The sequence below is a fragment of the Sander vitreus genome, chromosome 19 (genome assembly GCF_031162955.1).
Source record: "Sander vitreus isolate 19-12246 chromosome 19, sanVit1, whole genome shotgun sequence".
In the NCBI taxonomy this organism is placed as follows: Eukaryota; Metazoa; Chordata; class Actinopteri; order Perciformes; family Percidae; genus Sander; species Sander vitreus.
In genome coordinates, this window is record NC_135873.1 from 7,530,013 (window position 1) to 7,557,983 (window position 27,971).

General features: G+C 41.1%; 1 protein-coding gene across 1 annotated transcript in view; it reads left to right on the forward strand.

Moving 5' to 3' along the window:
• nwd2 (NACHT and WD repeat domain containing 2) overlaps positions 1-27,971 on the forward strand; it is a 52,547-nt gene that overhangs the window by 8,660 nt on the left and 15,916 nt on the right. The window contains exons 3-4 of the mRNA XM_078276534.1: positions 5,011-5,099; positions 17,023-17,139. Coding sequence (XP_078132660.1) covers positions 5,011-5,099; positions 17,023-17,139 — 206 coding nt within the window. The remainder of the gene's footprint in view (positions 1-5,010; positions 5,100-17,022; positions 17,140-27,971) is intronic.

Below are 27,971 nucleotides of genomic sequence, written 5' to 3' on the forward strand. Positions count from 1 at the left end.
TTCTGTTTTATGCTGGTTAGGATAGGAACTTCTTTTAAAAGCCAGCTGGCCTTGTTTGTGGTAGTGGACATCTTCTACTTTTACTAAAGTAAATATGTCTCTGGTTATTTGTACTTTTACTAAAGTAAATATGTCTCTGGTTATTTGTACTTTTACTTAAGTACTGAGATTCAGTACTTCCTCCACCACTGCAATGTACATCTGCAAGTCATCTGCAACTCCGACAATTATCTCTTGAACGCAGTCTCCCGCTTCCCAGGAGGTGCACAGGAAATGTCATGTCCTTATATGGGAATTTGCGGGGCGTTTTCTTATGCTAATTAGGAACAACTGCCACGCGCTTTCAATTACGAAGACGTTGAATTCATCAATGCTAAGAACACCAGAGAGAACAGTTCAGCTGTTTCATGAATCCGACGTAGACTTTTCTTAAGGACTTTCTTAAGAACATATTTAAGAGAAAACTTATAGATATTGGTGAATGAGGCCCAATGTTCCCTTTATAAATCACAGATTACCCACAAGAGTGTGTATGTGAATCAGCCTCTTATCCCGTCCTGTACATGCCCATTTTTAACCATAAATAGTCAATGCAAAGCACCTCATGAATGCTGATCAGTCTGTTAATGACCTTGGCAGTTGTTCTTTACTTATGCCAAATCATGCCGAATCATGCCGAATCATGATGACTGGCGGGGAAAAAGCAAAGAACTTCTCAGACGTCTAAAACGGCAGGCATTACAGCACTTGGGGACAGCTTCGATATACCAGACCTAGATTTAAGAGAACTATATATTGTATCCAAACAATATTCACATTTGAGAAGCTGGAACCAGAAAGATTTTTTTTAGCATGATAAACGACTAATCAAAAACTGTCGACGATGAATTTTCGGAAGAATCGTCAATCTAAACCTAAAACATCCCTGATGCATGAAAACATACTCTGCACCGGTGGTTCTTAACCTTTTTGACATCAAATAATTGATGTATCTACTGACCCCCTTGTCACAGTTTGCTAATGAACATATCCACTAAAGAGTGATTTTTCTTAACTTCTCAGATTGTTACATGTGAATAACTCCAAAGATGTCTGCCTCCGATATGACAGATTTGTATTGAGGTACTCAAAGAACTGACACATTTCCAGTGTGTTTTGTGGATTAGCCAACAGAGACACACTCTTTTTGGATGCAGACACTTTAAGGATCTCAGATATACACACGCACACCACACACACACACACCCCACACACCCCACACATACCCACCCACCCACACACGGACACACACACACACACACACACACACACACACACACACACACACCACCCACACACACACACACACACACACACACACACACACACACACACACACGCACGCACTAGCATCCATGTCAATCAGTCCCTCCAGAAAAACATGATTATGCGATCGCATAATTCAATGCATAATCAGCCAAAGTCCACATATTTATGCGGGGGCCGCATTTTTTCAAATACGCCGCACTTTCGCCGCATAAATTGATGATTTCCGCACAAAATATGCGGGGCTTGCATGATTTCATAATCCCCGCATTTCCGTTGCAAAAAAAGTCACATATATCTTAGCAGAAAGTTGAAAAATGTTGCGTTTACTTCACACAAGAGCAGCCATTTTCCCCTGTTGCCATGGGAACGTGATGAAGTGACATAATTGCGCGACGTGAACATCATCGAAAAGCTACAAGCCATGATGAAACCGCAGTTTTTGCAAGTTCCCGCAATTTTTCAAGGATTTTTGCCCGCAGCAATCACAAAAGAACTCCGCATTTGTCTGGAAGGACTGGTCAATGTAGATGACCACCGTGTCACAGCTTTGGTCTATTTGCTGAGGTTCTTTTTCTCTCTCTCTTTTAATCAGATATCTCTAAGCAGTTGTGCATACCAAGTGGCTCTGGAGTGTCAGTCGGCGTAGCTTGATGAGAGCAGAGTGATTGCTTTGTCAGAGCCTTGTTGGTGAGACTTGCAGTGACCACTATCTAGAGGACTGAAGGACCAGCTGAAGCAATGTCAGTGTTAACTGACTTAATAGTGTTGTAATGATTTTGGGTTAGCTTTGTGGCTCGTTATCCATAGAACTTTAGTATCGAGTACTGCTCAGATGGTTTGTTGATGTTTAAATCCTTCCATCAAGAAAAAAGCCAAACAATGCCTGGTTGCAGTTTTTCAAATGTGAGGTTTTGAGTATTCAAATCACTGTAAATTGAATATCTTTGGGTTTGGATCAACAAGTCCTCCAAACCATACGACTATATACTGTAGTTCTGTACTGTAGTGTTCCTCCCCTCTAATAGGATCCACAGGAGCGTTTCATAAATTAGCACCACTAGTGGAGGCAGGAAATATTATTATATAAATAATAATATAAATTCAGATGTTACTTCACTCGCGGTTACGCACTTGACGCAGAACGTGACGTAGCTCTGTTTGTTCCTTAAAGTAAAAAAAAAAAAACCTTCCCCGTTTACTTTTATTTTTGAACGGGACATGAACCCCGGTCTCCTGGGTAAAAGTCCTGTGTTTGTTTGCCCCATCCACCACATCAACCTACCTCCTTACTCGGAATTTGACGCTCTTATATTTTGTCACCTTACTATCTGCTTTGCACCCATCATAATTACTGCACACATCATAACTTATGTGTGCGTTTTTCAGGGGAGGACAGTCTCGTTTGGACTGTTGGTTGGACAAAACAAGCAGTATGAAGATTCTTGAAATTCTTAAATTCTTTTATTAGGATAACCCCTTGAGATGTACCATCTCGTTTTCGAGGGGGTCCTGAACAAAATGCCACAAAAAACATTGCACACATACAAACAAGATAAACAAAACAGCACAAAACAGAAACAAATAACCAAACAACAAAAAAACAAACAAACAAAAAAGAACACACAGAGCCTACAATTACAACATAATAAATAACAGGGAATAATCATTCAGAATACAGAAGCGTTACTGTAAAATGTCAGTGAGATTAAGTGGTTCAGTAAAGAGAGAAGAGTGAGGAATGAGATAAAATTGGAAGGGTGTTAAAGTCTACATGTACCGTTAGTATGAAAGTGAGTTGCCAGTTGCCCTCTTGGACACTGGGATATTCCATTTTCACCTATTAAAGACTAAACAAGGAATGGAATATCAAAATAATTGTTAGCAGCAGCCCTTGCATTGAGTATAAAAGAAAGAAGGAAGAGAAAGAAAAGAAAATGTGACTGTATTTCTATGTTCAATTGACCGCCCATTAGTTCCCTTACGGGAGGATGAGGGTGGAAGAGAGAAAAGAAAAGGACTGGCTAAAGAAAAAAGAACGAGCTGACAAGACATATCTGAAAGGAAAGATAGATTGGTCGACACTATTGAAATAAACAGATTGGGAAATTGGAGGGAGGGACACACAGCGAGAAAGAGGGGAATGTAACATTCAGTCTTTGTTCCTTTGCAAGTGGGTGTGCACACAAAACACATACACACACACACACACACGTCAGGCTGCCATAACTCATCATCATCCCACAAAAAAGAGAGAGAGGGAAAGGCGTCATGCAGTTATCAGCACAATACAAACAACAACACAGTTTAGTCTGTCAGGTCACGAAAGACACCGTGCAGCAACATGCAGACTTGGATTGCACTCCTTTTTATCACTTCCCAAACACATAAATAGGTTTAATGCAAATTCCATAAACACTGCTATTCTGTGGTTATGATGTCACCTACAACACTGTAAGATAACTGTAATGTATCTCTAATGGAATTAGGCGAGAGCTCCACTGATGCAGCAAGTGCCGTTTATTTCATTTGCATACTATTACAGCCGTTCAGTTTTGATTTGACATTTTGCCCGGGTAGCTGTGGGCGGATATATGTACGGTCATCGCCCAAAGCCTTACTAAAGATAGATGAGAGGAATATTCGTCAGACTAAATTCATGGGCTCTTCTGCTCACACTGCGTATGACACGGTTAGTGGCTGAGGGGATGTTTGTGCGCCGTCCACCATGTGTGTTCTTTGTGTGCGCATATGTGTGCATGTGCAAGTCAGCTTCTTGGTCACACAGGGCCTCTCTGTCGGGCATGTTCTGTTTTTAACTATCCATCCACACCCTTCAGAAAAAGAGAGGGAGGAAGAGACTGGGCCTGTCCAAATACATTACAGTAACCATTTGAAAAAGAGAGGACAGGAGGAAAGAAAGTGGGACACAACAACAAGCCGTGGGCACTCACTCTGTGACACTCCGACTGTCCAATATGATTACTGCCTTACTTTTTAATGCTGCATAATCCCATATTCTTAAATAGTGTGTGTCAGCACTGGCTCTTCTAGGTAATCATATTTTTATGGGTGTAAAAAGGGGTTGCATACTGTATTTAAAAATGATATGGTGCTGACGTTAATATTGGCATGAATTATTTAAGAGGGGATTAGTTGATTATTCGATTAGTTGAATGGCTCTTATTATTCACCTGTTGTTCCAGCTATCCATTTAAGATACACCCCCTGTTGAATGAATGTATTGTATAACAAGGTTGAACTGTGGTATTTGTTTCTGCTTTTAACTCTGACAAAGACCTACAGAAGTCAAGTCTGGCCTAACTTTCAAAGAGCTACATGAGAATGTCAGTAGTGGTAGTAGGTGTATTTTTTAACTTAATAGAGAGCCAGACAAGCGCTGCTTCTTGTCTTTATGTTATGCAAAGCTAAACTAATCGTCCCATAGCTTGAGCTCTGTACATAACGCAGACATTAGACTGGTATCGATCTTCTCATCGGACGCTCAGAGAGGTGAATAATATTTCCCAAAAAGCTGAACTACTTTTTTATTTTATTTTCTCCCTTTAATTGAACTGGCAATGCAAATACAGATTTTTACTATAATGTGCACATTGCTTCTGCTCCTATACACAAGTGCTTAAAGTTAGATTTTTTTGTTAGTTAGTTCAACACTTTAGTATGTCCTCTTTCTTTTGTCTCCAGACACAGAGGCAGAGAGGAACGCACTGAAAGAACACGTCTACCCCAAACTACGAGACTTCTGCAGGGAGAACTATGGGATTGAATTCCAGGTAACTGGCTGCATTCCCCTTTTTCTACCTTTATTTTTCTTTTTAATTGTTTTCTTTTTTGTCTTATCTCCCTCCAGCTCAAGGGACCTATAACTTCCAGAGCTGTAGTTTGCCAATACTGACTGTTAAGTGCCTCCAAATCTAAACCATGGCTTACACAGTGCCTGGAGGGGCCCGAGAGCGGCATGCAGAGGTCCCTGTCCCTTTAGGCGGACAGAAGGCCAGCAGAGATAAGGTTTCCATCAGTGAAGGCTGGCACAAATCTAGCTGTGGATAAAGCAGGATGCAAGGGCCTTCCCTTTGTTGGTATCGGAGAATTGCAGCATTCTCCCTGTGGTGTCCACTGATCAAGATCATTTGCTTTGCAAATCAGCATCAGTGTACGTGGAAAGATTGCTATCAGAGGTTTGTTTGTTTAACAAATCCAGCAGAGCCCCCGAGGCAGGGGGATATTTCTGCCATAGATTGTTCCTGGAAGGATTTGAGGAGATTTGTTACCGATGAGGAGACTTGTGACCCCTGAATTGTTTCGTAAAGCTGTCGTCAGCAGGGTGTCGGCAGCTAATTCTCATTTCATGCTAAGAATGTTTGGATTACAAACAGCTCCGAGCACATACCATCTAAAAGGTGCTATAACAAGGCTTAATACTAGTATTTAGATGACCTCTTATATGTGCACAGGGCTCGTCCAGTCCTTTACAGGGGATGTGTTCAGATTTGAGTGATTCTGATTATAGACTCTGGTTCTTACAGAATCCTGTTTTTAGATTCTTGCCATATGATTCGAGTACGAGAACAAACCAAACTTTGAAGGAGGCAAAACCACACTTATCTTTTTTCAGCAGACTTTAGCCGCCATTAATATGCATATCAGAGAATATGCATTATTTTGTGTGTGTTTTTATTTTTCAGTTCACAGTTTGAATCAGACTTTGCCCATCACAAAGCAATTGACATTTGTCTTTGATGTGGCTCACAAGTACACACTTAGATTATGGCTGTACAGGAAATTTACATTTGCAAATACAGTAGCACTAAGTCCTAATGGCGGTCGAATGTGATTTAATCAGTTTTTTAATATATTGGTCTGTAGTAGGGCTGCAACTAACGATTATTTTCATAGTCGATTAATCTGTGTTTTTTATCGATTATTCGAGTAGTTGTTTGGTCAGAAGGTTGGTAAAAGGTCAGAAATGGTGAAAAATGTTGATCAGTGTTTCCCAAAAGCCCAAGATGACGTCCTCAAATGTCTTGTTTTGTCCACAACTCAGATATTCAGTTTACTGTCACAGAGGAGAGAAGAAACTAGAACATATTCACATTTAAGAAGCTGGAATCAAAGAATTTTTACTTTTGTCTTAAAAAATTACTCAAACCGACTAATCGATTATCAAAATAGTTGGCGATTAATTTAAGAGTTAACAACTAATGAATTAATTGATTAATCTTCACAACCCTAGTCTGTAGGCCGATAATGGTGGCCTGATTAGAGGACTTGGAATGAGTTGGCTGGTTTATTTCTAAAGGTTAAATGAAGAAAACTAAATGTTCTCTTGTTTGCTGTGCACAAGTTGAATGTTCACTATATTACCTGGGTTTTTACATGAGTTGGATGCACTAGCTGTAGCTAATTTGGGGCAATATGACTACGACTGGGGAGATAAAACCCCTCGTTCCCAGAAATTTGGTTGGTTGAAATTCAAAAGCGATTATTGATACCAAATGTTGGTCTTAGTTTAGCTCTTTTTTTTTTTTTTATTCTGTCGTTGCTGTTGTTTCACAAATCTCCGTTGAAATTTGTTTGTGAGGAGACAAGCCAGCCACTGAATGGGATGAATCATTTACCATTCAGTGTATAGCTCCAAAGCACCATAAGCAGATTCTCCACAGACTTGATGCCCCCACAGTTAACCACAGTGTTTAATGACAAGCGTGTTAAATATGTCTGGCACATACAGCCAGTCCCATAAATTAGAATTACTATTTTTACAAGCATCAATTGTATATAAAGTCAAAGGGTTAAAGAACCAGATAGAAAGATTGAACAAACATTGTTGAATCTCTCAACTGTCTGTGTGTGATAGAGAAGTGCAAGATAACGCAAGAAGAGCCAGGCAGAGACGTTTTGGCTCTGGTTTCTGTGGCCACGTGTCTGTCTGGTGATTCAGCTCACTGTGACGAAGCGTGAAATCAGCGCTGAAATGATTATGCAGAAGGCCTAGCAGTTTATACTATGACTCACTTACTCTCCACTCTTCCTCCTCCATCCAAACCCCCCACTCCTCATCCTCACCTACGCAATGTGAGAACTGGCACCTTGGCTAAAACCAGTTTTCTAGTTGTTGTACTAGTTCACTTTTTGATTATGAATAATTTTAAGTGTGAAATCGCATACGGTCTCTACGTACGGTGTGCTGTAGGTCCGAGTGAATTCATTTTCTAGTTGCGTTCCTTTTTTGCTTTTGATTTGTAATTTATGTGCGATCCCGCCTCCCCTTTCACACACGCGCTCCGTCTCTCACACACATCCGCTGGCACACACTGACACACATACAGTATGCCAACATCACTTGACTTAGTTTCTATCCAGAACATTTCCTTAAGAGGATGAAGAGGGATCGCAGCGGGTGGAGAGAGGGATAGAGGGAGGAAGAGGGCGCGGAAATCCAGCCCAGGGGCCGTGGGCCGCGGCCTCATTCAGTCACAGCGCACAGCAGTGGCGAGGGGATCAGGCTCCATGATCTCTTTTTGCCATTTCTATCCCTGTGTTTCCTGTTCTTTCTCTCTTTCATCACTCATTGGTATGCTCACTTCTTTTTTTATAAACACACAAAACAGACACACTAACCACACTAGATAACTGTTGGTGTGTGTGACGTTTGGCTTGCTCTAATAAAACCAAATAGCCAGTCTCTGACCATATTTATATGTTATCAGTAAGACATAGATCCGTGGATTTCACGCATGAGTGTTTTGCCACTCAAATATATAGACGATTCAACCGTCTGATTTATTTGTTGGGCGACCCGAGCTCAGTTGGTCATCACCCCTTTATTCAGTCTCAGAACACTAATCTGAAATTGGACCCAGCCAAGTGGTCAACATTATATTTAACTGAATCAGTTAGGGATTCTGTTGTATTATCACTTATCTTAGCTCTAGCGCCTGAATGGAGATGATAGTGAGGCACATGCTGCATTAAAATCATCTCAAGAGAAAAATGTGTGTTTTTCCACGAGGCAGAGTGTGTCAACTGTGCTTCGCAGGGTAACATGACATGAATTACTGCTCTTTCCGACCATGACTGCCTGTTAATTGGTGGCGCATCGTGCTGCTGCCAGTGTTAGTGTTCTCTCTCTTTTTTGGGTTTGTTTAGGTCGACCGCATTTAGCAGGGGGTCTAATTATCGATCAGGTGTATTCAGATTGGGTCGGGTCTCTTTCTTGGAATAAGTTATACATTTATTATCAGGTTTGGGTATACTTTTCACAATTTTGTAATGAATTGATTGTATTCAATCCGTTGTATCCTGTGCAACATGTAATATGCCTGTCTTTGATATGTGGTCTGCTGTGACCCGTGTGTCTCTTTTGTTATTTCTTTATTTTAGACAGCTTGTTTTTTGTTTGTTTTTCCCAAATTTGAAGTTTATTAGTGGACAACCTGATACAGACACAGCTCATTAAAGGTGCTGTAGGTAGGATTGCGAAGATCCAGGAATTACCCAAAAAATGTGAACATCAACAACTTTTGGTCCCTCCCCCCTTTCTGCTAAAGCCCAAAACGGTCCCTTAAGCCCCTCCCCCCACAAGGGAGAATGAATGCGTGTGCATGAGCAGTGATTGACATGCAGTTAGACACCCCCCCTGGCCCTGATTGGTGCATCTGAACAGGGAGCTGTGGATTTTTGCAAATCGCACTACAGGCTGTAGGTGTTTCCAGAGGAGCCGGATTTTTTTTTTTTTAAATGACCTGCTTCATGTAGTTCTACTGGAACATAGGATCAGTTTCAGCAAATATGACAGAAAGTTAGTTTTATAAGTCTTACCTACTACATCTTTAAGCTGGTTTTGGTGATGTGCAGCTGAAAAGACATCTATAGTAGTAGTAGTAGTAGTAGTAGTAGTAGTAGCAGTAGTAGTAGTAGTAGTAGTAGTAAGTATCTTTTAAAACTGGGCTAAATTTTGTTGAAAAGTTACATTTAGTCGAGATTACATATAAACTTTGTTTGAATTGCATTTCAATAACTATATTTCAACATGTAGAAGGTTCTTCTAGATCTCCTGAAAATATTTCTTGCAAAAAACAGTACAAAAGTGGTTAGAATAGAAAACTATTACATATGGTACCACCGCACTGCAGTTATGGCAGCTGCTTTACTTCCACCTACAACCTGGGTAGATTCACTCTTCAGTCTAGTTTTTAATGTGGTTCACATGCTGGACTGTCAGTTTCTCTTTAAAATCACAGTCCCCGTTATCACAACCCATCTTGCATTTCTTAGACTCATAAATCATCTTCTTACAGTACAATAATTTCCTGCCACATGCAGAAGTTAAACTCAATCTCGGGGTTACTGGAAGCAGCTCTGTTAATAATGTGGTCGGATCGTCTCTGTGGTTGCCAAACTCATTGGCCGTCACACACACACACACACACACACACACACACACACACACACACAGTGCAATTACAATTAAAGTTTTCTGGCCACAGCAGTGAGATTCTGTTCAACGGCTGTCACTCCGATGTCTTTTACAATTTACAAAACAAGCAGCAAGATGGGAGACGAGATGAGAGGTCAGACGACATTTCACAATGATTAAAATAAAAGCCTATTCATGTAGGCTATTATGCTTGCACCTTTAAAGAAGGGAATACGCCTGTCGGTTTGGCTTTGTCAAAAAAGACACAGTGCTCTTAGAATATGTCACCCACTTAAAAATGTAAAAGCTAATAGCGTATTTCGTAGTGGTGCTTCTCATAAGAGTTGGTGAAAATGTTAGTTAAATGTGCTTTTCTGTGAATATGCTTTTTTATCTTCATCGCTTTTTTATTGAAGTCTCTTACTTTTTACTAAAAGCACAAATTAACCATCTTAGGAAGAATGGTACAAACTCGTACAAAAGGTCTTGAAAGGAGATATTTCATCTCTAAGTGTTTAATCTCATCTCTTTAGCTGTCCTACGATAGGAAATCTCAAGTCTCACTTTAAATTTGTGTTGTAATTTCAGACTGATATAACATCAGAAGGACAAACTGTTCAAAGCATCATGTATTCATCACTACTCCATCTGTTTACCTGGCTGCCATTGTTTTTTATTTTATTTTGTGTCTCTTTTACCTGTTGGCAGTCTGCCGTCATCTCCATTCACTGTTCTGCTCTGAGCCTGTTTCTCTATTCAGTCTCTACAAAAACACATCAACATGCCAACTGCCTCCACAGCAATGATGCTGACAATTGGTATACTGTAGATAATAGGGGTGGTACGGTTCATGAAAAAACATCCGAACCGTTCGGTCCGCTTGTCTCGGTTCGGAGTGTGTGTGTGCCGCACGGTTCGACGCATGCGCAATGTAGCCTCGTGCCCGTATGTGACCTCAGACAGTGTGTTTCCCTTTCGCGCAAAAGAAGTGGTGTGGACAAGTTACCAACAAAACGTACAGCTAAAGACCGTGCAAAACATTTCAGACCGTCCTGCCAACCTGTATACATTTTAACATAAATGTACTGTAACGTTTTTTCACTCTAAAGTCGCTGAAGCGGCTGCAGTTTAGATCCTGTCGGGTCTCTCGGGGCTGCTCAGTTCTCCCTGCGACTGACGCGCGCGCACACACACACACACACACACACACAAACACGGTGGATGCAGGAAAAAACAGAGATGAGACGTATACAGGAGGACCTGACAGCTACGCTCGTTATTGTAAGTGCAAGGACAAGTCCAATAAGTACTTTATCAAACCGTATGACTGTGTGTCCCAGCCCAGGCCAGGATAGGAAATTAACTAACAATGTAAACTGTTTTTATGTTTAACATATTCTGACTTATTCAAAAGACGGAGCTTTAAGAGTTCCTCTCTTTTTCTTTTAAAGGATACATTTTTGTAAGAGCTACACTGAAGTTGGCAGTTTGATAAATGCAAGTTATTTGAATTGATATTCTGTAATATTTCAATTTTCATGTGCTAAAAAGGCACATAAGTTCCTGTAGATGGCAATACACATTCTCCTTTTTTTGCCAAATAGCCTAAATGAAAAGCATGTTGAAATCATCACTGTCTTCCCTCTGGCTGTATCAACATCTCAGCTAGCTTTCCTCAGAGATGGTCCCAATAATGTGATTAAAGTCAAGTCAAATTCAGTTTGTGCATGATTACATGATATAACTATATAATTATTTAATACTGTATCCTACATTGTGGATAATTAAGCTATATATATCATATCATATATCATATGCTGAAGTATATTTCTGGAGTGTTAAAGATTAAAAGAAAAAATAACAAGAACCGTACAGAACCGAAAACCGTGACCCTAAAACCGTGATACGAACCAAACCGTGGGTTTTGTGAACCGTACCACCCCTAGTAGATAATCAAAAATCAAATATGAAATGCCTCTAAGGGCGTTTTCGCACATACCTCATTTGGTCCGGACTTTCGGACTTTTCAGTTTGATCCGAACCAAAATTACAGGTGTAAAGCCTCCCCCGGACCACGGTCCGAATCTAAAGACCAAATTTTGGTCCGATAAAAAGAGATGGTCCGGTTCGTTTATAGTGTGAAAGCATTTTTTGGATGGTTCGGACTTTCGGACCAAATACAAGAAGCTCTGGCAGGCTCTCCTTGTGTTACAAGACAGGGGAAGCTCCTTTAAGAAATAGCTTGATGCTTATGTGTACGTGAGAGACGGTAACGGTGTCAGCGCTCAGAGCAGACAGCTGTCAGCGATCAGAGCAGAGAATACATCAGCAGTTTATTTGTTAAGTGGTAGTAAATGTACAGTGTAGGATTCCGTTTGTGTCTGAATAAATGCTTCAGGAAGAAAGTTCCCGTGTCTTTGCTTCTCAACATCACAACAAAACCAAAAGAGCCGCGGCAGTAGGGGAGAGCAGCACTCAGTTGAAAAAACTCCGACACAGAGAGAGGATACGAGAGGACGTGGAAGCCCGTCTACAAACCAATCAATTAGAAGTATCTGGAGACGCAGCTCACGTATGTGATGATGGCAGGACGTAGTTTTGTCACGTATAGATCTTTAGTGCGCTTGCATAACTGCAGTGTGAAACCAAAACTTACCGGATCAAATGTATACAACGTAACAAAAACATGAACCTTGGTCCGGACCTTGGTTCGGACTTTCATGTGTGAAAACGCCCTACGGTTTTACTTACACTGCATTTGTAAAACCCATGGGAGAACTATTCAGTTTTATTACTGTCACCACCATGATTATATTTTCACCCATGTCAGTTTATCTGTTGTCAGCAGGATATCTCAGAAAATATGAGCCGATTTCTGACATTTGATGGACGCATAGGCCTGGCAATAAACATGAAATAGGAATTGCTTGAAATCATGACAAAGTGTTTACATCCATGACTATAAAAATGAAACAGAGACTTGTTTCTTAATGTTGAGAGATGTAATGAAATTACAAATAATTCCAGGTGAAGTCAATTATTTTTCAGTGTAATTATGTGTACAATAGTTCACATTCATTTCAAGTGGAATCTAGTAACACACTATACTATACTATGCATACAATATATTTGATTAAATAAATAAATGGGCTCAGAGCAACTGGTTCCCTGTGTGCCAACAGTGTGTTCACACCATTACACTTAACAAGAAAGCCTGTATGCACCAATATATTGAGTTTCTTCAGTGATTTGAAAACTTATATATTTCATTTTGGCACAACTGTTTTGGGTGAAATTTCCACATCAGTTGAGCTATAGGGCAGCTGAGAGATGAGAATATGTGGAAGCAGCTGTGTTGACACTTTGACTCTCCTCATAATATACCTACACTGGTTCCCATGAATTTTAAGAGAACATTTTAATCAACTCTGCAGGTATCCTGACAGCACAATCAAAGTATAAAGAAATGTCCCACAGGCAATATTAGCTGCAGGGGAAATGGGAACAATTGCATTTTAAGTCTTTTCTTGAACTTTCTGAACATCATTATGTTTAAGTTCTGTTCTCTGAGGCTCCTTGAAGAGGAGTGTGCACTCGGAAAGACGTTTTAGGAATGTTTGCAATTTGCAACCAACAAGAAGCTGATTTATTCTCGACACTGCAGTGTGCACCAGCTGGCCACGCCAGACGCTTTGATTACTACTCCACAACACACCTGCATTGGTCAACAGTGTTGTGATTAGTTTTTTTCCCTGCAGGTTTACTTATTGGTTTGAGGAGCTTCCAAGTTGTGTCTGCTCCCATTTAGTCTGGCTCAACGGATGGACATTTCTGAGATAAAGCCTGGGATGTGCTGGAAGTCCCTTTTCTTCAGCTATCTATTTTTCAGGTGCACCAACGCTGCATCCGGGGCTTTGCGCCGTTCAGGACGGTTGTGATTGGTTTAAAGAAATACAAGCAAGCCAGAGCGTTTTTTTCCCCCCCTATCCCAGAATAGATAAGTAGTGTAGTCAGACCATACTCTAGCGCAGAGAGCGCTGTGGAGATAGGTCTGGCAATGCGAGACTAGCTCCCATTTAAGCACCTCCATCTGGCGTGGAGACCTCCACTCACATTACCAATGCTCATTTTAATGCTGTGTTTCTCTAAAAAACACAGCATTCGCTTTCAATTAAGGTTACTGTCAGTCGGAAAGTTACTCTCAAGCATCTTCTGCCATGAAAAAAAAAAAGGATCTCCCTGAACAGTTTCACTGAAGGCCTGCTTCCTGCTCTGCTGGTGCCTCATTATAGCCAGCACAAGTCATGTGATGTCATTACCTTATGTCTTTGACCGGCTCTTAACCTTACCTTGCTATGGTTGAGCAGCAACGTGTGAAACACTGTGTCGTAATTACCCCCGTGGGTCAGAGCATGACAGATTTTCTCGAAGGCATGCATGTGAAATTTCCTCTCAGCGCTCATCGTCGACAACCTGAATCAACTCTATTACATTCAAAAAGTCAAATCTGACCTCTTATCAAAAGCCGGCGGACTATTGAAATAAGTGAAGTAAAACATAGCATTCAGGGATCTAACATTGAAGTCTAAATCCTTGCTTAAACTCCCTTCCTGTGATCTGTCCTATTATTATTTTTTCAAACTCGGTTTTGTGTACGTTTCATATCACTGCAAAGATTTCATATTTGGCCGTGGATTTCCTGCTAAAACCTGCACTTTCCTGGAGCACCAACAAAGCTGTATTCATCAAACATTCTTAGAGATTTACTACATGTTTCATGATAAAAAAAACTGCCTGCAAAAGAGAGTTTAAGATATATTTATGTTGACACCATATCTATTTTTACTGTTGTTTTTTGCCTGAGAGTCTTTCTGTTATGGGGTTTTTCCCGCCTGATTTCATGCCCTTTCTTCCTGGGCATCTTGGGCATAATCCCAAAGTCTAATAGTCTAACATTCAATACATAAAAAAGGCTTCTCCTGCACTTGACCCGCCATGGGCAAATGCCTTTATGCATTAGAAAGCTGCTTAGCAGAAGCTGCTTCGGCTTTTACGTAAGCAATGGCACCCCCACTACTGTAGTTTAGTAGAAGAGAGAGAGAAAGACTTGGGGAGAGGGAAAGTAATCAGAGAGAGGAGCAGCAAAAATGAAGGAGAACTTGGCATGAAAGAAAAAGAGAGGAGGGTGAAAAGACACGAGGAAACTGTGAAACACTTCCAGCCAAAGCCCGTCCCACAGGAGTCCTCAACTAACTGCGCCTCCTTTTATTAATTCCCCATCCAAATACTTTCCCTCTTAACTTCATTCATGTGTGCTTGCCTTTTTTGGATAAACATTCCTCGACTGTTTCTTCCCTTTTGTCCTTCATCCATCTGTCTATACTCCAGTGAAGCACAGCGGGTGACGAACCAAATTTAATCATCTCCCCACACATATGCACGCAGTGAGCAGATATGACTAATGTCTTTATTTAGCTTTTAATTACCGTGCATCCTCCCGTTCACCTGCTGAAACCTATCGTAATCGGGGGCGCTCATCTCACTTCACTCCCCCTCCCTCCGCTCCTTGTCAACACAGGGCCAATTGCAGTCTCCCACACGTGCGTTGGAAGTAGATTAGTGACACTGACACACAGTGACCAATGTGCTAAGTAACAAGTTTTATGAGGGATGCTTAACATGTGTGTATGAGTGGGAGAGTTTTTTTTTTCCCAATGTAATGGCTAATGGTGGTTCAGAATAATGGAAAGAGGCTTATAACTAAACCTAATCGGCCAGTTGTAAATTTTGTCATTTATCTCTCTGTTGGTAATACTGCCAAAATAATTTACATAATTTACAACATAGCTTTACAAGGTAAAAAGCTTGGTAGCCACTAGAATAATTGATCAAGGATCAGCCCTCCTGCTGCTCCCACCAGTAATATAAGAGGCACATGTCTCCCAGACTGTCAAAGTAAAGTCCCACACTCTCAATTTCAGTGCCTTCAGGTTATATGGGGCTGCCAGTCACTGCTCTTCTCTGCCACACTGCGGATGTGTCAGTCACTGTGCCAGGCTAAACTCATTTGAGCTAGCTAGTCTGGTGAGCAGCAGAGCATGAAGAAAGAGGGCTGCTGAATCACTTTGGCTTCACCTCATCCCCCTGCTTCACCCTCTACTTTTTACTCCCCAAACACTGCCATCGGGGAGACGGACTAGCAGAATCGATAGAATGGAAGAGGGAAGAACAAGAGAAGAATTATGCGACCATGGGCATTATTCATTTTTGGGGCTGAAACCAGAGGCTCCAAGCAGCAAAGGCCATCAGGAATCATATTGTAAGCCATATGTCAGTCCCTAACTAGCAGGCGAAAAACTATCAGAGACCCAGGAAGCTGCCGGTAGGAGGGCTTTGACAGGCCCAAGCCAGCAGCAGTGTGCGGTGCTTCCTCACCTTCCTCTGAAGTGTGTTTACAGTTGCTATTGTCCCAACTGCCAAACCTTGTGACGGAATGTGTTGAGGGAGACCCCCTCTGTGGCATGTGTATGTGTGTCACTCCTCACTGCAGGGCAATGCTCAGAGTAGTGTAGTGGTTTTCAGTGTGTGTGTGTGTGTGTGTGTGTGTGTGTGTGTGTGTGTGTGTGTGTGTGTGTGTGTGTGTGTGTGTGTGTGTGTGTGTGTGTGTGCGTGCGTGCGTGCGTGCGTGTGTGTGTGTGTCAGTGTTGGCATTACTTCAAATGAGATTTTAGAGTGTAAGCCTTCTGATCCCCATTTGAGCTTTTGTTTGATTATACTTTGCTGCATTTGTAAAACTTGGCATCAGGTTTTCCTTAAATTCTCTTAAATACAGCAGTTCTCCGCTTAACTCTTTGTTCTTTTTTCTCAACTAAGTTTCCTATATTTCAGTGTGTGCATGGAATCTAACCGCCCTGTATTTGGTTGTAATGAAATGTTGTTGCTGTTATTGCAATATGTATTACTGTAAAAACAGGCTGTTTTGCAAGAGCTCTATCTTAAAGTGCTCGCCTGCAACAGCAACATATCTTAGTAAAACAGTGTATAACCTTGTTTTCTAAAAGAAAAATATATCATTTACTTGCTCTTTTGCAAGTTGAGGAAGGAGGTTGGGCTATTTATTCTTGTTTATAATAGAAAAAGAAAGCAAGAACGCCTTATCTATTTAGAGGTAGAAGAAAGATTCTGCAAAAAATGTGCCACGCTAAATACATTTAATTTGTCTTTTTGCTCTTATTAGAACATACAGTAACTCTTGGCCCATGTTTGTGTGTTTTCAGGTGGTGGACCTGTACTGGGGTACGGACCCAGAGGAGTGGGACAGTCCAGAGCTGCAGCGACTCAGGATGAAGCTCCTGGAGGAATGTCTAAAGACCTCAGCGGGACCATGTTTTGTTGTAAGTATTACACACCACACAGGTTACAGTTTGAAATGTAATGGATTTTATAAGTCTGCTTGGGTGTTATCGAAGTTCAAATCGCTGTGTCCAGAAAATCTGTGTCTACTTCCATTTTTTCCCACCAGTTTTTCCCCTCCCTATCTCATTCCATGGCTCTGATGTGGTATTAAAGCTGGATTGTTCCCAGGCTGTTAGCTGTTGAAGACGTAATAGCTGTGTGAAACCTAATAAGAGGGAAATCTAATTTTTCACGTTGTTGAAAAATGAAACTGAAATGACAGCAGCTTTTGAAGTCCTTTCATCTGTGTCCATAATGTTGACAGTGGATGATGTGGAATCCTTTTTATCTCTTTTTTAACAAGTGCAGTTTTTTGATAATAGTTGTTTGGGTTTCTGCTGAAAAGGCCTCTAACTTCCTCACTTCAGGAAATAATATATGTTCATTCATGTTACCTGATGGGTCGGTGCTATTTTCACTGTTAAAAAACAATAACAAAAATGAAACAACTTTCACAAACGTGACAGTAGATGCTAAGTCATCTTCGCTGGAGTGGAAACACGTGAAAGTATCTTATCTTGGGCAAGCATACTGGAAATACTGAAAATCCATGCAAAGCTAAAATTACACTTGTATGAATGAGTAATTCGTATACCTCTGCAAAGAGAGAGAGAGAGAGAGAGAGAGAGAGAGAGAGAATGGCATGACGCGTAATTATGGCTGACATTTCAATTATATTTTTAAAGATAATTTTAGGCCACACAAAAAAGAAAAAAGTCTGGCACGAGGCTGTAAAAGGACGAAGACACCAGTGAAGTGGGGAAGACGACGGAAAGAGTAATTTATGGTGAATTATTCAAATGCAACAGATCCGTTTCTAGAGGTTGAAATTGAGGTGAGAGATCACAGGGAGATGTAATGCACTGCATTATGGGTAGGGCAGGAGCCTTGTCTCCAGGGAGCATAATCTCATTGCCCAGACTGAGTGTTGTGTTTTCTTCTTCTCCCACCCTGCATGCACTGCTTCCTCCTTCCTCTCTCATTCACAAGTTGTTAATTCCTTTCTCAATCGCACAAACAAGCACGCAAACACACTTTTCATTGACAAACATGTGCATCTTAATGATTAGTTCTAGGTTATTTACAGTGGAATGATGCTCCTTATATCTGGCCAGTATCACTTGCTCCAGGAACATTCTTCCAACAAGTATAATTGCTTCAGAAAGTAGAGAAATGACAGTACCTCCCCGCACAACTCCTCCACAGGTTCAAAGAGTTGATTTGTGTGGCTGCTGCACCGTTTCTTAGTTTAAAAATGTGTTTGTTTTATTAACATGAAACAAAGTGCGTGCATAGTAGATATTCAGCATCAAGGCTCCCAATTCATCACTCCTCACAAGCATACAGCAACGTCATTACAGTAGAGTTTGGGGAGTGACAACAATAAACTCACATCTCAGTTAACCACACTGACCACTTTTATGTGTATTAGTGGAAATTTAGAACTGTGTCATCTCCTTGACAACGAAGCGAACTCCATCTGCCCATAGAGAGCATGAGATGAGGTTGAACACCCCAGAAAAATCTAGTAAACGGACCTTGAGTTAAGCTTGTTTTTTGAAAACTAGTTTTCCACTGTATTAATCAACAGCAAGAAACTTCATAACGCACATGCCAAATAACAAAATCACTGCAAGACATTAATTCACAACAAACACTAATGAAAATACTACACAAACGTAGATGGTAGCGGTGTTGCAGAAAGTTGCATCGCCCACAGGCTGATCTGCAGAAAAGTAATAAAACTATGTTGTAATAAAACTACCGATATCACCAAGCACACAAAACACACACCTGAACAGAGCCAAAACACCAAGTCACATATGTTAGCACACGCAGGAAATGTTGGAACTTACCTTGGGGAAGTACAACATCAGCAGTGACAGGAAAGACAGGAAAATCCCACATTTGGCTTGAATAAAATGGCATCTCTTGCCCAGATCAGAGGTAACAACAGCCAACCAACAGAGTCAGGGAATACTAGTAGCAGCATGGGTAGTGTGGCACAAACACACAGTTGTTTTCTTAAAATGCTGCCTTAAAGCCACATTATCAAAGTGTCGATTAATTAGGTGATCGAGACAAGAAAATCTCCTATATGGTTCCAGGGCTTTGATTATGTTGCTGCCTTGATCTGTTCCACACTATTCGGCTGAGGGAGCAGCTAGGGTCGAGTTTTATTTTACGTTTCTCATTCGGATCCATTTGCGATCCATTCCATTCTGAATAAACAAACAGCGCAGTTGACATACTTCGTCCTTGTTGCATTACCTGTATTTATTAAGATAATTCTAAACAGATTTCTGTAGTTCAAACAACTCGGAATTGTAGTTGAGAACGTCAGTTATAACGGCCCACGTATTAAAAAATTGTCTGGTTTAAATCAGGCTCGGGCTCATAATTCCAGTTAATGTGTCGGGCCGGGCTGGGCACGGACGCAACGTGCATGGGCTCAGGTTGGGTCGGGCTTGATTTTTTGGGCCAGATCTAAGCTCTAGCCTGAACTACAACAGTTTGCAGGCCATAACACTCCACCAGAGTGCTGAAAGGCCTCTGCTTTATTAAAATTGAAGTATATTTATGTATTGCTAAATATTGGTGTTATATATTGTTAAGAAGAAAATGTCTTGCACCATCTTCTTTCCATCTAATCTACTTTATGTCCCCACTTTTTCTTTCCCAGTGGTCCTGTAATATTGCAACAGTTTAGGAGTTTTTCTTACAAACATTGGTATTGACCTTGCTAATAATGTTGGCCGTCTAGAAGCTTAGGATTTTTCTTGAGTTCTTTTTTGTCCTTATGTGTTGAAGTGGAATTTGATGTCATGGCCTCTAAAGCCCATTGAGACATTGTGTGCGATATTGGGCTGTACAATGTAAGCTCAATCAGACTAAACTGCAGTGAAATGACCAGATCTGAGTGAAAAAGACCTGACGCACTCGCCGCTTTTGTGCTGCTGGCTTGGTGTTTGCTGTGGGGTTGTACATGCCGCGCTGATTTCATTCATTCCCATCAGACCTGCCGCCCTCTGTCCCTGCTGCAATTTCACCATCTTAACCCCGACTGATCTCAAGCAATACCACACAACACACCGAGGGTAGGTAGGCACACATACACTCTGGTGCGCACACACAGCTTTTTGTTATTTCTCTCTCTGATTCACCTTTCTTCCTCTCTCCTGCTTTCAAACACACCCACGCAGGCACATACAAACAGAGTATCTTGACCCGCGGCATTTTCTCTGTCATGAGATTGAGAATCAGTTGGGGTGGACTCTGACTCTGGTTGATACAGACTCTTTACACCCCTCTACACACACACTGTACACACACACACACATACACACACACACACACACACACACACACACACACACACACACATGCATGCATCTATAGTGCATGTCCCATCTGGCCAGTTAAATCTTTAATGGCATATTCTACTTGTCTGTCTCGTGGTGAATTATGGGTTTTATGCCGAGAAGCCCACAATAGATCTACAGAATGAAATCCCATTCAGACTTATCAGAGCCAGCTGCTGCAGTCCCTGCAGCCCGGCTCCCTGTCACTGCCACACAGGCCGGCCAGCCATGTTTCCAGCACTGGGAGCTCCGGGCGGCAGCGACAGGTCCTTTGATCAGACACTTGGATCCCTGTTTATGACAGTTCTGGGTTGTCTGGGCCATCTCTGGAGTGCCGTTGTTTATTTTTACAGAGTGGTAGACCTAGATATATGTGAGGACAGGGAAAACGTCAGCCGAATTTAGGGTCTTGTTGCTTCTGCAACAACATACAGTAGGTTTCGAACCGTGCATGTACGTTTGTGTGTCACTGTGCATTGTTCAGGCAAATCCCAGTCTCTTCTTTTAATTTATCCTATTTTCATTCTTGTTCTTTCTGTCTGTTTCTGTCTCGTTCTGTCTGTTTCAATCTCAGTTGTTGACATGCAGCCGCTCAAAGTTTCTACACACCCACCATAATTATTACCTTCACTCGCTTAGGTGTCCACCTCCTGGGGGTGTCACCCCCAGCTTACACACACACACACACACACACACACACACACACACACACACACACACACACACACACATATACACACAGCCACATGGCTGTAAGAGGAGACTTCAAAGAGAAGCTGATCTGGGGGTCTGCAGCCCACAACAACTGTCACAAAGCCCAGTGCATGGATCAGAGGGGAAAATAGGGATGAACAGAAAAAGGATGAAAAGGAAAATCTCTCAAAAGCAAAACTAAATCTGCATTGATTATGGATGCAAAAGAAAACAGGAGGTGGGATGTGTTTCTCTTGCAGAAAAAGAGACAGATAAAGAGAGGAGTGGATAGGAGAAAATGGGAGAATGGGGGGAGTGGAGGGGAGGGGACGGGAGGGGAGGGGAGGGGCGGGCGTGAAGTTCAATTTTGGTAAACTTTGACCGGGCGAAATCACAGCCTCAACCAATAGCAAAGCAGTGTGTTTGGTTGACTGGGGCTGTAGTCTTGCTGCCACAGAGGATCTGTGCAACAACTAGAAACCTCTTACTCCGATTGGCACACACATCTCTCCCCATTCACCTCTACAAATCATTTTGGCTCCTTCCTACCTCACAGACCTGCTCCACCGCCACAATCCCCCCCCCCCGTAACCTCCGCTCCTCTGACGCAAACCTCCATTCAGGACCAAGCACCGTACCTGGGGTAACAGAGCTTTCACCATTGCAGCCCCCTCTCTCTGGAACTCCCTACCCATACACATCTGTGACTGTACTGACCTGGGGTCTCATTTATAAACGTGGCGTACGCACAAAACGGGGCTGAAAATGTGCGTACGCCACTTCCCACGCAAAGGTTGTGATTTATAAAAAACAAACTAGACGGGAGAATGTGCGGTCCTCCACGCAAACTCTGACCCATGCGTACGCACATTTTGGAGACAAAATAGGAATTGGCGACGCAGATGGTGAGGTGGTGAACTGAAGTCAGACTGCAGAAAGTAAATGGGAAAAACGATTACTCGTAATATTTTCAAGTATTCATTTTTTCACTCCATATCATCCACGTTACCATGAAGATTAAATCCAGCAGTGTTGTACTTAGCGATACTTGTTCCATAAACACTTTGTAAAATCCAACTCAAATCTTTAATACAAATGTGTTAAAATACCCTAGCATTAGATAACTGCAGAACACAGTGTACATAACTAAATAGCTGTCTTTAATACTGTGCATATATCATCAAATGTCAAAGTCTGGAAATACAGACGTTAAGCTCTTGTGCAATTGTTACACTTAATGTCCTCGTTATCGGTCCGAACTTTAATACCGTTCGTGACCAAACCTGCATGAAGAAAAGTGTGTTTGCCTATTAGACTTTCTTTGGTCTTCAAGTGGTTGGGGATACCACTACTTGATGCTGTGTTGGCAAGGTGTTAACAATCACAAATTGTTGTAAACAAATACTGTGGTGAACCCGTGCGTAATGCTGCATGATGGCACTACTGGCCCTGCAGGAGGACTCCGCCAATGGAAGAATCAGGAGAAAAAGAGACGATGACTGGCTAATATGCTGATTTAGATTCCCTAAAGCTGAGCTCTTGGATCTATGTATTGAATTGGGTCCAGTGGGGCAACGCGCCGGAACCGTGCCATCCCGGTCCAAATACAGGTCCTCGCCACTCTGGGGGAGACCGGCTGTTTCCAGAGGGAAATGTCAGACAGCTAAGTGTTTTTTTTTTTAATAAATATTATATATAATCTTCAACTTCATCACTAAGGCTTGTTTGGATATAATATATAGTTCTGTTAAATCTTATTATATACGTCTGGTATATCGAAGTTGTCCCAGAGTGCCGTAATCCCTTTGGACGTATTATTAATACATGTACACACAGTTTTATAAATCTGACGTTTTTTTTGGCGTACGCCATTTTGGGCTTTTACACTTGGCACTTATAGTAAGGATCCTACGCACAGTTTTATAAATGAGACCCCTGGACACATTCAAGACACTAATCAAAACACACCTCTTCAGATTAGCTTTCCACATACAATAGTCTTACATTTCTCACCTGATAGTTACTGGTTTTATTGTTTTTAATTGCTTTTAATATGCTTGTTTTATGTGTTGGTTTTATTGCTTATCTGTTTTTAATGTGATATATGTGCTGGTTTTACTGTAAAGTGTCTTTGAGTACCATGTAATGCGCTATATAAATAAAATGTATTATTATTATTATTATTATTCAGTGCTGTGCTCTACTCTAGAATCAAAATAATAGCATTGGTACTTAGTCTAACCTCCATAGCTCCTTCAGGTATTGTAACTTCTATGTAAAGGCAGACTTAATCGTACTCCTCATCTCAACCTGATCACTGGGAATGTGGGATTTAAATCTCACTATTTCAGTTTAAAAAAATGTGTTGTTTATCTCATTACATGACATGGAAAATGGACCTTGAGTGAAACTACAAACGTAACGTTTTTTTCATTCAATAGGCATGTGTGACCATCAAGATGTCGAGTTGTCTTAGTTCATAAGACAAAGTCAGCTGTTATATAACCAGCGTTTTATTGGATATGTCAGTCTTTCTTTATGAGTAGGAATCAATTGCAGCAAATGTTTTTTCAAAGGGCACAGGTGGCAGTGCAGGGTTGTTAAACACACACATACACACACACACACACACAGATATAAACATACAGCACACCTGGTAAGGGAGGCTTTTCTCTAACCTGTCGATGCGATAAAGCTGGTTTCCATGGCGATCGCAGGGGTTGGCATGGTGATGGTGTCATTGACCTGGAGATTAAGCATGACAATGAGCCATGACTTTTTTTTCTTCTTCTTTCCTTTCCACCCTTCCGCTCACCAGCAGTCTCAAATTCCCTCATGTAGAAAAACACTAAAACTTGATAAATGCCTCAAGGACGCATATCGTCAGCATCCAGTTCTTCTACTTTTTTTTCCGACTTGCCTGGCCATGTAGCAGATTTACTGTATGTAAGAAGATAGTTGATGATACTGTAGCTCTTATTTTCTCTCTTCTTCTCCTCCATTCACTTAACATGGTGTAACTGCTAACGTGGTTTACCGCTCATCTTCAGTGGAAGTCGATATACATAGCAAATAGTCAGTGCCTCAAATCCAGCAAAGAAGGATCCTGAAAGCATTGAACAAAAGAGTGACTTTTTTGATGTTGGAAATTGTGTCTGTTTTTATCCTTGTGCAAAGATTGCTCTAATTCAAGGGTTGTATTTTGGCAAATCTGGAGCTTTGTTGCAAATCCATACAACATACTAATTTTAACTTTTAACCAGGGTGCTGTAGACACAATAAAATGCACAATGAAAATAGAGGAGCTACTCATAGCTGCAAAATAAATTGGGAATGGTGGTGTGACAGCTCATGGAAGATCATGGAAGATAGGAAAATAATAATAATAATTCTTATTTCTTCATCTTTTTTATATTTAAAGGACATTATTCTTTGTTAATAAATCCCATGAAAAGGCCGAAACCAACTTGTCTGACTTCCTCACAGCTCTTTCATCCCCAATCCCATTTGTTCCTTCTGAAGGTGTAAATCTTTGAGAGCATGGCGTTTCATTTATATAAAAGGTCCATTATTTCCTAAAACTGCTGGGCACTGTAGTTTAAAAAAAAACATTAGTCAAACAGGAATAGATAGGGACTAGTTTCAGCAGTGGATTAATACATATTTGCTGATCTTGTGAGTATTTTCAGTAACAAGACAGTGTATGTAGGATTGAGTAAATATGAGTAACATATCACATCATTTCATGTTAATAAAAAACTGTTGGTTACATTTCTTGCATACTGCAAAAAAAAAGTATACTATGACAATTAGAGCCCATTGTATAATATCAGTATGTAGTAAGGATATGCCTCCCAGCTCTGTGAGTGAGTGTACATGTCACTGGAAATGAAGTATTTCTTTGATCAGATCATTGGTTTCTTTTTAGAGACATTTCTCCCTCTGCAGTGCCAAAGCTTACACAGCAAATATCAGAACAGTTGACTGTGTGTTTCATTGATTGGCCGCGTGATTGATTTGTTGATTCATACTGTAGCTGTGTACAATATCTTAGTCGCTTCTCCCAACTGGCTCATCAGATAAAGTGCACTTAGCCAGAGTATAAAACCCCGTACCAGGGATGAAAAACCAGAGCAGGGAGGAATGGGGAAGGAGTGCAGGTAAAAATGGATTCGCATTTGGCCACTTTCTGCTTTGCTATTGTCACTTTAGCCTCCTGTGTTTCTTGCACCTGCGGCTGCTAAAGTGTAATAAAAACTACTGCAACCCCTCTCCAAAGCGAGACATGGAGGAGTGAAGTTTTGGCTTGTCAGCTGCCATGCTATAATCCACTTTTATCCTAATCTCTATCTCCATGCACACGCACGCACACACACACACACACACACACACAGCCAAGCAACTTGGAGAGGGACTGTCTCTCTCTCTCTCTCACTCTCACTCTCACTCTCACTCTCACTCTCTCTCTCTCTCTCTCACACACACACACACACACACACACACACACACACTATTTCTCTTAGCATTACTGCAGTCTAGCCCAGTGCCTCCATCCTTTAAGGACACATCACTGCAGCACAGTGAGTCATAGAAGACCATCTAAAGAGGGCAGATGAGGTGACCTTAGAAGATCTAAGGTGTCTCTAAACAGTATGTTTCCTATATTATTTTATAATATAGGTAGATTTAATATTACAAAAAAAGTGGTAGGATTTAAGTGTTCAATGCCCAATAGATTATCCATGTGGAAAATAGATAAACAAATAATTGACTTGACCTCTCCCTGAAACAGCAACCATAAGTAGGCACGTTAGCATGTCCGGCTAGCTCACTACCAAAAGTAGTAACTTAACCCAGTGTTATTTCAAAGGCCAATAGGAGCGTTTCACACTGCATTCATTTGTTGGGTGTGTAGGCTAGCGTTAATGTGCTCTTTATTTGATTTGGGGAAGTTTACCTTCACGTAACACCAGCCAATGTTACCCGAGAAAGCGTTATTTCTTGCCAAACACATTGGTTAGCCCTCATCATCCTAACCCAGTCCTCCTCTCCTGTAACACTTAAAGTGAAATATTCTGTTTCAAAATCCAAACAATAAAGCATAGATTTAACCTCTTACTTGTTCAAGTATTTAAGCTAAGCAGACAAAGAGGATTATAGTATGTTGGAATGAAATAAGAGAGATACTTAACATAACACAGGGTTTTTGTTGTAAAAAGAGTCAAATGAATGGGTTAGTTCGAGATGGCATTTTCAACCAACTCATGGAGGGACTGTTGGCTTAATTAGCAAGTTAGCTAGTTACAGTTGATAAAATCTGGTTGTCATTTCAGCCTGCAAAAAATGAGAGGGCTGCGTTTGTGTACATCTGTCTGAAATCAAGGAGGCATTGTTTAAAAGATTACTCAGAATTTCGAGTGGTTAATATGTCGATGTTATAAACTGCTTCTGTGCCAGACTGAAACGCTTGACAGGCGTGTAACTAAGGGGAGCAAGGTTTAAATTGAATACAAAACTATAACTCATTATAACAGTTTCCATTTCAAAAATAACAACAAACAAATGATTTGGATCATAGGTTGTGTGTTGGTTCTGGTGAGAAAAGCAAAACTAAAAATGATCTTTTAGCATTTTGGACAGCAAATGTATGCAGCTAAGTAGTTGTTTTTTTTCTGACCTAAATCGTGCACCTGTCACTTGAAACACTTTGGTCTTGAATGTAGCTCATGACCTTTCCTGCCAATCACTGAAGATAGTGAGCAGCCTGCCCTAATTATCTATTAAACTCCTTATTTTGACAGGAAGAGAGCACAGTTACACACAAGAGGGAATTCCTTTTCTTTCTTCCTGTCTTACAGATGCTTGGCTCGTATTCTGTACTTAAATAAGCACTATTTTATTATGGCTTCTTGTTTTACTGGATGTATTTGAATATTCCAGTCACAGGAGGGTTCATTTATTAGCATCTAGCTTCATTTTTTATTTAACCCTCTTGTTTTATTGCTAATACTATAATATTCAGGGGATTTTTTATCTTTTCTGGGGCAGGATACATACAATTAATGTATTGTTTCACTGGATAAGTGGGTCAGCTAAATGTTTATATAATGCGAATGCTGGGATTGGATCCAAATCGCAATACCCAACCTTGAAAATGACACCCCTTTTTCTTCCAAAACAGCTGATACTGTACAGGGAAACTATCTCCTAAATCCAAAAGAAGCTGCAAAATGAAGCTTTGCTATCATATTTGCAACGTGGCCACAAAACTGTACAAATGTAAATGAATCCACCACAGGCATTTGTGGGTTTTGAGAGTAGGCCGTCCTGCAGACCATGCCACATGCCATTATCTGATTCTGCTTGTTCTCTGCATCTGTTCCCACTGCGAATGCCAAGGGAACGAGGAGTCCAACATGGAATGGCTTTGAAGCGTCATTGCCGTGAGCGCACCGACGTAGTTTTCCTGCTCATCGGAGCTCACAGTCATTTGGCTTGCTCCTCACTCGCTCTGCGTCTTCGCCCCGAGGCATCAGCTGCATGTGAATTATGACACATGGAGTAAAGATCAGCTGGTCATGGAGCGAAGGGGTTTCCAGTGATTATTTTTGTTGCTCCCATTGTCCTCGAATGTGACTGATAGAGCACATCAGGGATGGAGCAAGGAAATGGCCCCGATCATTTCCAATGGTATTGAGCCGGCTGTCTTTCAAAAG